General features: G+C 34.0%; 1 protein-coding gene across 1 annotated transcript in view; it reads left to right on the top strand.

Annotated features, from left to right (window-relative positions):
• The window catches only part of LOC143084172 (uncharacterized), a 71,363-nt gene that overhangs the window by 37,652 nt on the left and 15,886 nt on the right, over window positions 1–17,825 (top strand). The window contains exons 23-29 of the mRNA XM_076260581.1: window positions 5,237–5,372; window positions 6,542–6,567; window positions 7,513–7,654; window positions 8,579–8,808; window positions 15,209–15,367; window positions 16,891–17,080; window positions 17,524–17,763. Coding sequence (XP_076116696.1) covers window positions 5,237–5,372; window positions 6,542–6,567; window positions 7,513–7,654; window positions 8,579–8,808; window positions 15,209–15,367; window positions 16,891–17,080; window positions 17,524–17,763 — 1,123 coding nt within the window. The remainder of the gene's footprint in view (window positions 1–5,236; window positions 5,373–6,541; window positions 6,568–7,512; window positions 7,655–8,578; window positions 8,809–15,208; window positions 15,368–16,890; window positions 17,081–17,523; window positions 17,764–17,825) is intronic.

Raw genomic sequence — 17,825 nt, 5'->3', positions numbered from 1 at the left:
AATTTTGAGCAAATATACAAAATTTCGACCTTATTTTACTCAAAAAGTAGCACATGAAGGTATATTTTTTATTACATATTTGATTTAATCAGGTAAAAAATAGCCTATATGCAAATTTTCATCAACTTGTAAATACAGGTTCAAAACTGTATCGTATGCCCTTAAATAAGTCTTCAATGTGACGTAACTATTACGTGACGTCATATATATCGAATGACGTCAAATTTTGACAGATGTCCAGTAACCTTATTTTCTGGGTCACGAATGATTATATTACCCATAATAAATAAACGATAAAAAGAGGGATATAAGTTATTTTTTAATCTTTGTTGATAAAAAAGTTGCATAATGACAAACAATGAAACCTATAAGATTTCCTTTGCTTTTTTGTGGGTGAAATGTTTGCAATTTGGATAAAAAGACGTAGTTCGGGGAAAATTTTCAAAACTCGAAAAAATGAATGAGTTAAATATGTACAGTGGACAGATGCGGGTTACAAATTTGACGCTTACATATCTATATTTGTTGAGAGGTAAAATCCCAAACCTGGCTAATTTTTTATCAAGTGTGAACTGGGGTAATTAACTCGGGTTAGTTAACTGGAGTTCTAGCTGGGCAGATTGTTATAGTGTGAACACGGGTCTAGTGTTATCTTTTCTCGATAGTGTAACAAACTTTTGCTCTGTAGAGCCAGTTCTTCAAATAAATGTGGTCAAAGCTGATTGTGTTAATTTAGTAGATATTTTTATTCATTTCCCATTATCCTCACAATTTTGTCTTAGGTAAATCAAGAAAAATCAAGACATCTGTTGTGCTCAATTTTGACATTGTGTGCACTACGTCATCAGTTCTCGATAGTTGTGAAAAGTATAGTATAGTAAGCATGTTTGATATTAATAGAAGATTTAAAATTAAGTAAATGGAAGAAAAGTATCAATTACGTATCATTTGTCTCTAGAAACAAATATTTGTTTATGAATTTTAGCAATATCCATCAATTAAGGCATCTTTAACAGATATCCTAAGAATTTTCACTCAAGGACAAAAATAATCATTGAATATTAATCTTTAATATATTTTAGATGGTTTTAAATTATTGAACTAATTCTTATATGTTATAATATGTTGTCACAGCTGTTATTGATAATTTACTGTCACAGCAACAATATTCAAGGGCATTACTTTTCCGATAATTGAATTGAGTTTTAAAGTTCATAAGATATGGCCCAAACAAGGCTTCCAAAAAACATTTGAGCCAGCCGGATATTTTATATCTGATCCCGATTTTAATCCCTTAAGACTTAGTCACAAAAGGCAATTATGGTAATCAGATGGCCATTCCAATGATAATGACATCAGATTAAAAAACGATTTTAAACTTTTACTTTGCTATGAATTTGATGTTTGGATGTAAACTGTTAAATTGGCAGTGCATCATTCAAAGTTTGCACATCAGCGTGCTCATATCTGCCATAGACTCTTTATTTGTGCAAAAAGACTTGTCAAAAACTTTATTTTCGTTTTTAAAATCTCGTTTTTCCAAAACCGGATGTTGACTTGACAATGGTAAAACATGGACCATAAACGGATACGTAAAATCTGTGTACGTTTAGAAAGCATGACTGAGTGAAGAAGCTCTTTCCACGTTATTTCTTCAACAAAATACTTGAAAGGAACGTTTAGATACAGGTATTAATGATAATTTTAGCATTTTGAAGAAATAAAGGATGCATAATTAAATTTCCCACCTTTGCACATGCGCACTCGTGTTCGAGTTCATTCAACGTAGTTCTGACGATTTTTCATTTAAACCTTTTAAAATTTTTCATCAAATCATGTAGATAAACTAATTTCTTATAATTTTAATCTTTTGGACTAAATCAATGAGCTACAAACCGCTGAAATGTAAGAAAAAAATTGTGAATAGACCGATCAATTTATACGATGTCCGGTACTGAACATAATTTACCTGTCACCTGAACAGGTAGATATCCCCTGTCCAACAACTAATTAGCCTTGATTAAAATTAGAAAGCATTGAAGTAGGGGTTGTTTTGATAGTAATTAATCATCATGTCACTTTTATGACCGGAAATGTGTGGATGTTAAAGGCAAAAGGTTGGGTCAAAAAGATCGTGAATTATGTTAAAATGACAGAAAAAGCCTTGAAAACTAAAATGTATATGACCGTTTCATGCTCTGCCCAGCCGGACTTTTACCGGACATTACACAAATGTCCGAAAATATATGACCGTTTTGGAAGCCCTGGGCCCAAACTGTGTTCCATAGATTTTTTTCCATAGCGACGTCACACTACATCTAACAATTGTGTATAACGTATATGACCTTCTTTTCGAGCTAAAGTTTGTTTAATTTTGAAAACATGCTATTAATGAATCAGGGGGATGAAGTTTTTTTTTTTAGAATAAGGAAAATTAGTTTAAAATCTGAAAATATTATTTTTACTGTTGTACCATGTCTGAAAACGTGAAATGTTGAAATTACTGCTTGCTTAAAGCAAGTTTTTGTTCTGTCATTGCAATACCATAAATAGAAAACATGTGTGATTTTTGCGAACTACTTTTATATTAACCACACCATTGATATTGAGAACTGTTAACTATCAAGAACAGATAACCACATGATACAACATGCGATTTTTTGCTATCCTTTAAATAAGGGATGCCATTATGGTACCCCCTTGGGTCTCAAGATCATATTTAAAATTGCCTTATGTCATCAGATCAACTTTTTAGCAAATAAAACATTTTAAACAAATAGTTTTGACCATTTTTAGCTCACCTGGCCCTAAGGGCCAAGTGAGCTTTTCTCATCACTTGGCGTCCGGCGTCGTCCGTCATCCGTCGTCCATCGTCGTCTGTCGTCGTTAACTTTTACAAAAACCTTCTCCTCTGAAACTGCTGGGCCAAATTTAACCAAACATGGCCAAAATTATTATTAGGGTATCTAGTTTAAAAATTGTGTCCGGTGACCCAGCCAACCAACCAAGATGGCCGCCATGGCTAAAAATAGAACATAGGGGTAAAATGCAGTTTTTGGCTTATAACTCAAAAACCAAAGCATTTAGAGCAAATCTGACAGAGGTAAAATGTTAATCAGGTCAAGATCTATCTGCCCTGAAATTTTGAGATGAATCGAACAACCTGTTGATAGGTTGCTGCCCCTGAATTGATTATTTTAAGGAAATTTTGCTGTTTTTGGTTATTATCTTGAATATTATTATAGATAGAGATAAACTGTAAATAGCAAAAATGTTCAGCAAAGTAAGATCTACAAATAAGTCAACAAGACCAAAATGGTCAGTTGATCCCTTTAGGAGTTATTGTCCTTTATAGTCAATTTTTAACCATTTTTCGTAAATCTTAGTTATCTTTTACAAAAATCTTCTCCTCTGAAACTACTGGGCCAAATTAAACCAAACTTGGCCACAATCATCATTGGGGTATCTAGTTTAAAAATTGTGTCCGGTGACCTGGCCAACCAACCAAGATGGCCGCCATGGCTAAAAATAGAACATAGGGGTAAAATGCAGTTTTTGGCTTATAACTCAAAAACCAAAGCATTTAGAGCAAATCTGACATGGGTAAAATTGTATATCAGGTCAAGATCTATCTGCTATTAAAATTTTCAGATGAATCGGACATTCCGTTGTTGGGTTGCTGCCCTTGAATTGGTAATTTTAAGGAAATTTTGCTGTTTTTGGTTATTATCTTGAATATTATTATAGATAGAGATAAACTGTAAATAGCAAAAATGTTCAGCAAAGTAAGATCTACAAATAAGTCACCAGGACCAAAATGGTATGTTGACCCCTTTAGGAGTTATTGCCCTTTATAGTCAATTTTTAACCATTTTTCATAAATCTTAAGTTATCTTTTACAAAAATCTTCTCCTCTGAAACTACTGGGCCAAATTAAACTAAACTTGGCCACAATCATCATTGGGGTATCTAGTTTCAAATTGTGTCCGGTGACCCGGCCAACCAACCAAGATGGCCGCCATGGCTAAAAATAGAACATAGGGGTAAAATGCAGTTTTTGGCTTATAACTCAAAAACCAAAGCATTTAGAGCAAATCTGACATGGGGGTAAAATTGTTTATCAGGTCAAGATCTATCTGCCCTGAAATTTTCAGATGAATCGGACATTCCATTGTTGGGTTGCTGCCCCTGAATTGGTAATTTTAAGGAAATTTTGCTGTTTTTGGTTATTATCTTGAATATTATTATAGATAGAGATAAACTGTAAATAGCAAAAATGTTCAGCAAAGTAAGATCTACAAATAAGTCAACAAGACCGAAATGGTCTGTTGATCCCTTTAGGAGTTATTGTCCTTTATAGTCAATTTTTAACCATTTTTCGTAAATCTTAGTTATCTTTTACAAAAATCTTCTCCTCTGAAACTACTGGGCCAAATTAAACCAAACTTGGCCACAATCATCATTGGGGTATCTAGTTTAAAAACTGTGTCCGGTGACCCGGCCAACCAAACAAGATGGCCGCCATGGCTAAAAATAGAACATAGGGGTGAAATGTAGATTTTGGCTTATAACTCTGAAACCGCAGCCTTTAGAGCAAATCTGACATGGGTAAAAGTGTTTGTCAGGTCAAGATCTATCTGCCCTGAAATTTTCAGATGAATCTGACAACCCTTTGTTGGGTTGCTGCCCCTGAATTGGTAATTTTAAGGAAATTTTGCTGTTTTTGGTTATTATCTTTTTGAATATTATTATAGATAGAGATAAACTGGAAACATCAATAATGTTAAGCAAAGTAAGATTTACAAATAAGTCAACATGACTGAAATGGTCAATTGACCCCTAAGGAGTTATTGTCCTTTATAGTCAATTTTTAACAATTTTCATAAAATTTGTAAATTTTAACTAACATTTTCCACTGAAACTACTGGGCCAAGTTCATTATAGATAGAGATAATTGTAAGCAGCAAGAATGTTCAGTAAAGTAAGATGTACAAACACATCACCATCACCAAAACACAATTTTGTCATGAATCCATCTGCTTCCTTTGTTTAATATTCACATAGACCAAGGTGAGCGACACAGGCTCTTTAGAGCCTCTAGTTAAGGGTCACACGTCCTTTAAAGGAGAAGTCAAGTCACAATGTCACAGGTTTGATTTAATTAAAGTTTTTATGTCACACAACAGTAGTTATTCATTATATAAAATATATTTATAATATTTTTTCTCTCTCCCAGAAATATTATTTCACTGTGACAGCTGTAACTTCAGTTGGTAGTACTTCAGTTTCATCTGATGGAGTTACCATAGTAACAGAATATGAGACATTAACTGGTATTTCAATTTTTGATGGTACCCCCTGCAATCTATCTAGTAAGTATCAATATGAAAAAACTAGATGTGCCGGAACAACATGAACGGTCCAACTCGCCAAAAATAAGCTTGAAGCTATTATAAGGAGTGGAAATTTGATAAAATTAGTTCAACATGTGAAGCTTTCAGAAAAAATGTATAAAGATGTTATTTTCACGAAATTTTCAGTCTTGAAACCAATAATTTTTGCAAAAATTCAGCAGAGAAGAACCAAACATTAATACCCTCTTGAACTTCTAATAGAAGATTAACATACCAAAAATCATCTCAAAATGTGAAGGGGTTTGGGAAAAAAAGTCTGGATAACTGTTCTGGGCCGTAAAAACAGGTTTTATTTTTAAATTTAAGTGTATATTTATAAAATATATTTTAAATCATCTGAAAAAATTAGAGAAAAAAAGATAGAAAATTGTGACATTTTATTGTTGAATGTTCCTGTTGAATCAATGAATGTGTTTGTAGATAGATGTTTTTGTGTTCTGTTAAAATGTTCTTTTTAAAATTGTTACACGATGATGACTGCTGTACCCATATTTTGACTATTTTATTTATTATGTCTGATTAGTTCACCCATCATTGTAAATATAGCAGAATTTGATGAGACTGTCAACAAAGTGAGAGGTTTAGCACTATAAAACCAGGTTTGATCCACCATTTTCTACATTTGAAAATGCCTGTACCAAATCAGGAATATGACAGTCCATTCATTTTTGATGTGTTTTGTCATTTAATTTTGCCATGTGATTATGGACTGACTTTCTGATTAGATTTTCCTCTTGAGTTCAGTATTTTTACGATTTTATTTTTGATTCATGTTTATTCAACACAAATTTTTATGGATTTAAATGGTTAAGATGAAAAAAGAAATTAAGTTTTCAACAAAGTAATTTTTTCCATTAGGGTTTAAAGCATATTTTGACAAAAAAACAACCCACAAGATCAAGTACCAGTACCCACAAAATACACGTTTTTCTCACTCCACAAATGTTGCCCACAAAATGAATGAATCAACAGTATATGGAATAAGTATTTTCTATAAAATTTCTACATGGTTATAGCTCTTTTAAATAAAAAAAGTTTTATGATTCTCTTAAAAATAATGTTTGACTAGTAACAAATTAATTTTTCACTAAAACTAATTTGAAGATCCTCTATTCTTTTTTTTCCAGGTCAAACATTTTCTCATCATGAACATGTGAGTATTGCATGTTTTTACACTAGTAATCTTTGGGGCCCTTTATAGTTTGCTGTTCGTTGTGAGACAAGGCTCCTTGTTGAAGACCTTACTTTTACCTATAATGGTTTACTTTTATAAATTGTGACTTGGATAGAGAGTTATCTCATTGGCACTCATACCACATCTTTTTATAGCTATTATTAGTACACATTAATGGGCAAATTGTCTACAATAGCACTTTATTATTTAATTAGTAAGCACTTTGCCTTTTGACATTCTGTCAATAGTTTCTGTCTCTGTGCAATCATGATATGCAAAATTGTCCGATAATACAATTAAGGATATGAATATTACTTATCAAAATATAAGTGATAGATATTTAGAGGATGATACTATAACAAACAAAGGTCCCACATGGATATGGTTTCTTCTGCCATCTTGAATTGTAAAATAGCAGAAAATAGTTGGTCTAGATGTTTAAATAAAAAAACTAGTTTTGGTATAAGAATGCAGTTTATTTGCAAGACTTTTAATCTAAACAATCAAAATTATATGTTAACATGTTACATTTTTATGTGATTCATTCTCCCATACTTTTGCTATATAAGGGGAGATAATTCACATAATTATGCTTCTCTAAAGAGGTATGTAGTTTTTCTTTTAATTTTTTAAAGCACACTATAAGAATTATCTTGTAACAGTTTATCTTAAAATTCTATCTTCTAGCTTTCTTTCTATAATACAAAATTATTTTTTCCATGTATAATCTATACAATATCTGACAATTTTGCACAACCTGTACTTTAAAAAGAATCTCCATTGCCAATACTTTGGTTTATATTTATGAAAAAGCCTGATATAAACTACATTTTGGCAAGTTATAACAAATTTCTAACATTTTTGAATTAGACTCCTGATCTACTTCAACCTATGCTTTATAACAAGGTCATACATATGTTGTAGGACCATAGAGTACCATGTGAAGATGACATAGATGTACAATCCTCTACTAATACCCTGAGTGCTTATTGGACTATTCCATCAGATATTCAATGGTATACGCCTGATGCTTATTTCAAGGTTGAAGAGAGGTCACAAGTTTCTGGTGAGATAAGTTTTGATATATGATAACTTTTTAAATGTAATGAATGAATAAGTTATTTTGGGGGAATATTTGATAGACAAAACAGGAATGTTCCCAGGACAAAATGAAATGAATATGAATTTTAAGTTTTTCTTAATAGCAAAAATTTGCAGTTCCCTTTCTGTTGTTACCTCTCGGTGAAGTTTACCTCTATTGTTTGCATTAAAATTTGAAGTTAGCAGAATTTTTTTTTTTTATTCGTGTACAACTAAATTTAACTTAAATGTACAGATGTTATACCTTTTAACAGTATTATAAATACTTTTATGCCCCATTATGGGCATGATGTTTTCTGGTCTGTCACAGTGTCCGTTTGTCTGTTCCTTCATTTGTCTGTCTGTCCCACTTCAGGTTAAAGTTTTTGGTCCAGGTAGTTTTTGATGAAGTTGATTGATTGATTGATTTTTGGTGTTTGACGCCACTTTTAAGCACCGCATTTAGGCTATTACTTGGCGGCCAGTTTTTATTGGTGGAGGAAGCCTGAGTGCCTGGAGAAAACCACCAACATTGGTAAGAAACCTGACAATCCTAGTCAATTAAGATTGGAGTCGAGTGCACCTGCATGAGTGGGGTTTGAACTCACAACCTCAGTGTTGACTGGCTAGTGATTACAGTAGTAACTACTTAGATGATGAAGTTGAAGTCATATAAACTTGAAACTTAGTACACATGTTCCCTATGATATGATCTTTCTCATTTAAATGCCAAATTAGAGTTTTTACCCCAATGTCACGGTCCTCTGAACACAGAAAATGATAGTGTGATTGGGGCATCCATGTTCAATGGACACATTCTTGTTGTCTATATGTTGCGATCAATAGCAGTGCATTATTTTTTGCAATAAAAGATTTTTTTTTAATGTGGACATGTTACATTTATTTCCAGCTACCACCTGGACTGTGTTCAGGGACTATGAGTACATAAATTCTACAAGTTTTAGTGTCAGTGCTAATGAACTTTCTATGATCCCAGGGTACAAGTACCGTACCACTCTAAAGTTGTGTGCTAGACAGACATGTTTCCGACCTTTGTCAACAGATGGCGTTATGATCATAACCAACCCACCAATAACAGGAAATTTTAGTGTAGAACATCAAGATGGAAGTCCTGAAAAGGTAAGAACAAGACAAAGCAGTGAAATAATCTACTTCAATTGGTTTTAGTTTAAGTTTTCAAATTAGATGCATAGTGTGGATTCATTTATTTTCATGTGGGTACCAATTTGATCATGTGGTTTTGCCAAAGTCTGCATAAATTCCTTAAACAAGTATAATTGCTAAAACTAGCATTATTATTGGTAATATAAACCATGTAAGATTAATATTTTAACTGATAAACTGAAACAAATTTAAAAGACACTGTTTGTCATAAGCAAAAGCATAAATGTTTTACTAATATTTTTTTTTATTCAAAAGGTTTGGTATTTAAAATAAGACAAAAATCTTATGAATTGATATGAAATGAGTAATTATATATGAACGAAAAAGCATTTTATTATTTTTCTTCATTTTCACAGTTTCTGGAATATATAACTTTTTTTGGTGAATAAGAGTTTTTTTCAATACTTATGAAATCCTAATTAATTTAGTTTGCAAACTGAAACAGTATATTGATAATTCATTAATTGACTATTCAGAAATATGGGAATAAAAGATATTGGATATAATACAAAGGGAAACTACTAAGAATTCAAAAAATCAAAAAAACAGAATTCATATGTTCTTAAGCAATAGACATGCTCATAAGCAACCAGATATATAGAAAAGTTGTCCTGCCAGCAAAAATGCTGAAATTATTATTACAGTACATTCCGGTTATTTGCATAGCCTATTTATCAGACGAAATTATGCAATAAAGCGGAGTATGCTTATATCCGAAATGCCAAATTATGGAGTCAAATAACATCGATAGAACAGATCAGTAAAGGAAATCCCTAAAGAAAGATGAACGTCCATAATTCTCTTACAACATATTGAATGCTTATTTATTCTAATAAAAGATAATTGTCTGGTTTCATCTATTTTATTTCATTGTGTATTCTTTCAATAAAGTTTATTAACACATTTTGTTTTAGTTTATTTATGTACCGACTTTTCCTTTACCTGAGATACGTAAATAAACTTGTTCTAAAAATAGATTTGTTTCTATGACCCGGATGTACAATTACATTGTTACGCTTTGATTAAAACAAACTGCTACACAGTTTATAATCATTTTAAACAATAAATGTTTAATGAACTACTTTTGATATGCAGTACTATTTACGGATTGCACAGTGAAGTAACACTGTTACTTTAACCTCGTTAGTTTCGTATATGCAAAGCAGTTAACAGGTAATGGGTCCCTGCACGGGTTATTTACTGGACAGGAGTGTTGAAAGTGAGAAAATATAATAATTAGAATTTAACGTTCTTATTTAAATTATTAAAATTGAAAGATTGATGTATAAAATTCTTCAACCATATATAAATGCCCTGTAATATTTAACATAAATGTAGATTGTTATGTTGTGTGTTTGGCTGTTCGGGCCGTATGAGTGGTAAGGCATATAAAACGTGTGACTAGATGGAGAGAGCCATTTTTTAATCATACTAAAACGGAAGTGATGAACACAAATTACAGATTTGTATAAACGAAACGAATATAATAAAGTATAATCGTTACATCCTTCTTTCTTTAAGAAAAGCTAATTAATCAAATCAAAATGATATTTGCAAAATTAATGTCTATCAAAAGAATTTGTGACAGTACAAAATGCAGAATGGTGCTGGTTAGATGCACATGATAGAGCGGTATCCGAGATTAAGAAACTAGTATGCGCTAGTCCAGTTCTTAGATACTATGATCCGAAAGAAGAATTGACGCTACAATGTGACGCTTCGTTAACAGGACTAGGAGCAAGTTTATTGCAAAATGGACAACCGATAACATTTGCAAGCAGAGCACTTACCGATGTTGAGACCCGTTACGCACAAATTGAAAAAGAGATGTTAGCCGTAGTATTTGGCCTAGAGCGATTTCACCAGTATACCTACGGACGAATTGTAAATGTGGACAGCGATCATAAACCTCTCGAGTCGATAGTGAAGAAATCACTTTTAGCCGCTCCGAGACGTCTACAGCGTATGTTGCTCCGAATACAGCAATACAATTACAATATCAGATATAAACCCGGAAGTACAATGTATATTGCCGATACATTGAGTCGTGCGTATCTAAAAGAGACTGATACAACAAGCTTTGAAAAGGATTTAGAGGTTATAAATATGGTTAAATATTTGCCGATGACCGAATCAAGAGTGAAAGACATTAAGTTACATTCACAGGATGACGAGTCTTTGCAAGTACTGCAAACTACCGTATTACATGGATGGCCGATTAAGCGCGAGGACACACCCTCACTTGCGAAACCGTACTTTGACTTCAGAGATGAAATAACCGTACAAGATGGAATTCTTTTCCGTGGCGAAAGAGCAATTATTCCGAGAACTCTCCGTATGGACATGATGCAGCGTATTCATTCGTCTCATATTGGAATTGGTGGTAGTTTACGCCGTGCAAAAGAATGCTTGTATTGGCCCGGTATGCATTCTGACATTACACAGTATATTCAATCGTGTGAAACATGTCAAATGTTTGAGAATAAACAGCAGAAAGAGACTTTAATTCCGCACGAAGTCCCAGACCGACCATGGGCAAAAGTTGGAACCGATTTGTGTAAGTTCGAAGGAAAGGACTATCTTGTGACTGTGGATTATTTTTCTAATTTTTGGGAAATTGATTTTCTAGAAAGTACTAAACCGAAAACCGTCATTCGCAAACTACGAACCTTATTCGCAAGGTATGGCATACCCGACACCGTAATATCCGACAATGGACCGCAATTTAGTTGCAACGAGTTTTCGAAATTTGCGACCGAATGGGAATTCGACCATAAAACGTCTTCTCCAACCTACCCGCAAAGTAACGGAAAAGCAGAGCAAGCATTGAAATCCGCAAAGAGACTCATGAAACGTGCTCGAAAAGACAATAAAGATATTTACTTGAGTATTCTAGACTTCCGTAACACACCAACCGAAGGAATGTCTAGCAGTCCATCCCAACGACTTATGTGTAGAAGAACGAAAACGCGATTGCCAATTTCGTCATCTCTCCTGAAACCACATATTCCTTTATTCGCATCAAAGGAAATTGAAAGAAACAAAGATCAACAGTGTCGATATTATGACCGAAACGCGAGAGACTTACAAGAGTTAGAAAATGGACAACGTATGGATTTCTCCGAAACCGAATGATTGTACTAAAACTTGGACAAAAGGTATTGTTAAGAGAAAAGTGGACATTAGATCTTATGAAGTGAACACCGATCAAGGACAGAAATTGCGTCGAAACAGGAGAGACATACGTATAAGTAGTGGTACAAACAAACAATCTGACAACTACGTGAGGCCGAATGATATTGACTTAAATCTGTATAGAATACCAGAAAACGCGCCTAGCACAGATAACAGACCAAATCAAAACATTGACAATACTCAAACCGCGACACCGCCTCGTAGTCCGTCTATGGAACCTAGTGTCAGTCAACCCGATGTTGATTGTAATCCGTCCGTCCAGCCGATTAGAAATCCACAAGCTACCAATACCAGATCCGGAAGACAAGTGAAGTTTCCACAAAAGTACAATGACTTTGATACTGGATAAATGTTTAAAATTTTATGAAAATGTTGAACTGTTAAAGTGAATTTTCTAGTCAAGTCTTTAATTTGTCACTATTTAGTTTGAGGTTCTTATCTCTGCATCGTTCCATCAGAGCTCTAAAATTGCGGTCATGGTCGCGTGAAGCTGCTTCATCGGTTTCGCCTTCACCAAAAATCAATATATCATCATGAACGCAACGCACACCGTTTAATCCTTCCATATTCTGATTTTGCCTACGTTGAAATTCTTCCGGCGCAGAATTAAGTCCAAAAGGCATTCTAAGCCATCGAAATCGTCCATGCGGCGTGTTAAATGTAGTTAACATCGAGCTATCATTGTCTAATTTCACATGCCAAAATCCATTACGCGCATCGGCAACGGAGAATATCCTTGCTTTATTCAAATCTGGCAATAACTCCTCTATAGTCGGCATCGGGTAGTGACTGCGCTTAATAGCCTTATTCAAATCACGCGGGTCAAGGCAAATTCTCAACTTGTTCGGTTTTTCAACGATCACTAGATTGTTCATCCACGGAGTTGGCTCAGTAACCGGCGTAATCATTTCTTTGTCGGTTAAACGTTCTAATTCAGTTTTCAGCTTATCGCGCAACGCGACAGGTATCTTGCGTGGTGGGTGCACCACTGGTCTAACGGTTTCATCTATTTCGAGACGATATGTTCCTGGTAAACAGCCTGTTCCGTCAAACACTTCCTTGTATTGCCTAAATACTGACTTTTCGGATAAACTTATCTCGTTGATATCTAACGCCTGTATATTGTCATAATTAATTGTTACTAAGTTCATGTGTTGAATAGTCTGATTACCCAAAATTGGTGTTGTGTTTTCCTTTACAACAATAAATGTCTCGTTGTAACTTTTGCCATTCTTAGCATTTACCAATTTTAATGTGGTCTTTCCAAGCGGTCTTATTTCCGAGTTGTCGTAAGTCGTTAAGACAGTACTTGATTTCACAATTTTACATTCTAGTTCTTTCAGTTTGTTCATCGGAATAACATTACAACTTGCACCACTGTCAATATGGAACTTTATTGGACGATCGTTCACATTCATCGTAGCATATACATGTTTTGTAGTAGTGCCTGTTACAGTTTTTATAGTCTCATAATACTCATCAGAATCTTCATCATCACACATCAAGTTTACTCGTTGGTTCCTTTGATTTCCACGACTTTTGTGCTGTTGCGGTTTGTTACGTCCACACACGGCTGCGAAATGATCTTTCTTGTTGCATTTACGACACGATTGTCCATAAGCAGGGCATTTCTGCTTACTTGGCTCATGCTTGCGTCCACAATAACGACAATCTATCTTAGACTTCGGTGTTTCATAGTTATTCTTATGTCTTGCACTTGCACCATGACTTGGCGACTTAACTGCATGCACCTCTGCTGGAGAATTTTCTATCTCTTTAATACGCTCCTTTGAAAGTTCTGTAGCTCTACAGGTGTCTAAACAACCCTTCAGTGTCAATTTACTATCGCGTAATAATCGTTCACGTACCTGGGTGTCTTTTATTCCACACACTATCTGATCTCTTATAAGTGACTCCTCAAGCGCTCCATAGCCACAATGTGCTGCTATTAATTTCAGTTCAGTATAATATTTAGATACGGACTCACCACTCTGTTGTGTCCTAGAATTAAATTTATATCGCTCAACTGTCTCGTTTTTCAACGGATTGCAATAAGTGTCGAATTTCTGAAGCACAATATCGACTGTTCTATCGTTTTCAGTCTCAGCAAAAGTCAAAGTATCGTACACTTCTCGTCCTCTACTTCCGATCAAGTATTTAAACATTTTAACTTTGAATTTATCATCTTTACCGTCTAATGCTAGCTCGGCATACAGTGAGAATTCTTCTTTCCACTTTTTCCATGTGTGTGCAAGATCGGTAACTTCAAAGTTCAGTTTGTCCGGCGTTTTCAGCTGATTTTCCATAATTTCCCTTCAAATCACTTCAAATATTCTCTAAAAGTTATTCAATCGAAAGCCTGAGTTCGTTTACATTTGCGCTGCCACCATGTTATGTTGTGTGTTTGGCTGTTCGGGCCGTATGAGTGGTAAGGCATATAAAACGTGTGACTAGATGGAGAGAGCCATTTTTTAATCATACTAAAACGGAAGTGATGAACACAAATTACAGATTTGTATAAACGAAACGAATATAATAAAGTATAATCGTTACATAGATCACCCCTAGCCGAATTACGAGATTACACATTGGATAATGATCGATAATGTTTCAAAAATTCACCCAAAAAGTAATCTATGAACAATGTTTGAAATCATATCAATAATTAACACCTATTGAGATAGAAGATCATAGAATGGTTGTGTTTTTACAACAATCAGCTGATTGACATTCTTATGACCTCGATCGAGGCTTAAAATAGAATATGGGAAACTTTACCTGTGTACACATCGTGGCCTTTTTTATAATCATATAAACACAAAAGAAACTGTTTTAAAACTTTATTTAAATAACACTGAAGTAAATGTGAAATAATAACGAAAATTATGATGCATTCAAGAAAAATATACTTACCAAATTGCCGTTTCCGGTCAAAAATCTCAGTCAGTTTTAACTAAGCATATCTAACAGGCGATTATTTTCTATGCAATTAACCGAAATGCCACTTGTAAGGCTATGCATATAACCGGACAATTTAACATTAGATGAATGGGTAATGGTTTTGTGCAGGAGAAAAGTATGCAATAAACCGAATTATGCTATTAAGCGGTATGCAATTAAGTGGAATCGACTGTATTTCTGTTATGTATTTATTTTATAGCTGAGCATTACCCTGGAAAACTTTTACGATCCTGACATCCCAGATACTACAGAAAAGTATGATGCAGTTGATAAGTATGAATATGCTATAACTGATAATTCCTGGATGGGCAATATTTATACTAACTGGACAGCAGTAACTGTTCCTGCAGGAGATATAGTAAGTCAAATATCAGCATTACATTATTTTTAAGACAAAGCTCGTACATGTGGTCAGATTATTTTTTTCAGTCAAATTAATAGCTTAGATTCAAATTAGAAATCCAAGGAATTTTACATAATGTTTGCATGTTTAAGAAAACTGGATATATGCTATCCTCACTTTACAATCAAAATCCATTGTATAATTTATAGAACAGTATCGGTACATTGATATACAGGTACAATACATTAGCATTGCTCTCAATCATTCAGTTTGATTTGTGTGAGAATTCAATACATTCAAGACTTTTTAACCGGATTTTTGTGACAAAAATGTCGGTTATTGATTTGGGGATGCTCGGCGGCCGGGCGGTCGGGCAGTCGGGCGGCCGGGCAGTCGGGCGGCCGGGCAGTCGGGCGGGCGGCAATCAAATGTTGTCCGTGCATTAACTCATGAACCGTTCAGCCAAAGCTTTTAAAATTTTAATATGTTGTTACTGACAACTAAATGAAGGTCAAGTTCAATAATGGTGATTTTGACTTTTACCGTTCAGGAGTTATGGTTCTTGAAAGATTGAAAGATGGAGTTTTCAGTCATGTCCATGCATTTACGCATGAACTGTTGTACCAAAGCTTCCCAAATTTTAATATGTTGTTACTGATGACAAAATGGAGGTCAAGTTAAATAATGATGATTTTGACTTTTACCGTTCAGGAGTTATGGTTCTTGAAAGATTGAAAAATGGAGTTTCCAGTTGTGTCCGTGCATTTATGCATGAACTGTTCTACCAAAGCTTCCCAAATTTTAATATGTTGTAACTGATGACAAAATAGAAGTCAAGTTCAATAATGACGATTTTGACCTTCACCGTTCAGGAGTTATGGTTCTTGAAAGATTGAAAAATGGTGTTTCCAGTCGTGTCCGTGCATTTTCTCATGAACCATTCAACCAAAGCTTTTGAAATTTTTATATGTTGTTACTGATGACAAAATAGAGGTCAAGTTCAATAATGACGATTTTGACTTTTACCGTTCAGGCGTTATGGTTCTTGAAAGATTGTAAAATGGCGTTTCCATTCACGTTGTTGCATTTACTCATGAACCATTCAATCTAAGATTTCAAATTTTAATATGTTGATACTGATGACAAAATGGAGGTCAAATTTGATATTGACGATTTTCACTTTCACCATTCATCAGTAATGGTTCTTGTGATATTGCCAGGACACAAATAAATATTAATAAATCCGGTTTGCTGTCGTTGTGACAGCCTCTTGTTACCTGAAAGAAATATTTTAAAGAGGATTAGATAGTCAAACTCAATTTTATAAAGAGCCTATTTTTCGCAGTATGTTATTAATTTGAAAGTTATTGCAATTTGAAGAAATTCAACTTATGTAGTAAGTGATCTTTAAAAAGCAAGTGCTTGTTAGTTACATATGATAAACCACTGCTTTTAAATATTATCTCTGAAATGCTTGTGGAAAAAATGAACACATTTAAAAAGCACATTGTATTTGTCTTTTACCTGTCTTCTTTCAGGTGACCTTTGATGTGACCTTGACAGGAGAAATGGATTTTTCTAAATGTAAAAGAGTTTCTATTAGAGGATTTAACAGAGTAAAGATGTACTCTTTAGTATCAACAGAAATAAAGCAATGTGATGCATTCAACCCTAAGTTAATTGTTCCTAATATTGTTATTGATGCTAAAGGTGCACCTGATTCAGTAGGTAGGTTTATTATCTGGTTAGCTGTCACAATAATGTTTTCTCAATGTTAGATTTAAAGAAGTGAACAAGCCTATTATAATGCAACCTGCTTTTTGTGTAACATTAACTTTATAACTCAATGCAAGTAGCATATGGGTCAAAATGCACAATTCATTTCAGGTAGGCAGTTATAGAAGAATTATTTTTTAGATTCCTCCACCAATATAATGAACTTAGATATGTAATGATTTCTGCTTTGAAGCAAAGAGGTTTTTGAATGACTGGTTAATTTTTATCTTTTGAAATGAGATTTAATTAAGCTTAATCTACTTCTGTAGAAATTGTAAACAGGTAAACAATATTTTAGTGTTTTTTTTTGGTAGCTATTTTCCATATTTTCATACTATGGTCCATGAAGTGGCATGAAAACATAAAAAATTGCTGCTTATTATAATTTGTTTTAGATGGAATTGGTAATGAAATAGTCCTTGTAAGGAATGCACTGTGGACCGTACCAGATGTAGATTATACCCCATATTATAACATTATATCAGCAGTCTGGCCTACTCTTCGTCACAGAGATTATAAATATGCCATATTGAATGGCACAAGCGTTGATGTGGCAACCTATTATAGACAAACTGGTACCCTTTCATTAGCTGATCCCTGTTCACATGTTGATAAGATACGATGTGGTACAACAGGTTTGTGTATTTTACTTTTATAACAATCAATAAAAAAAGTAAACAGTGTCATATCCGCATTG

This window comes from Mytilus galloprovincialis, chromosome 7, assembly GCF_965363235.1.
Source record: "Mytilus galloprovincialis chromosome 7, xbMytGall1.hap1.1, whole genome shotgun sequence".
Lineage (NCBI taxonomy): Eukaryota > Metazoa > Mollusca > Bivalvia > Mytilida > Mytilidae > Mytilus > Mytilus galloprovincialis.
This window is presented reverse-complemented; position numbering and strand designations above follow the sequence as displayed.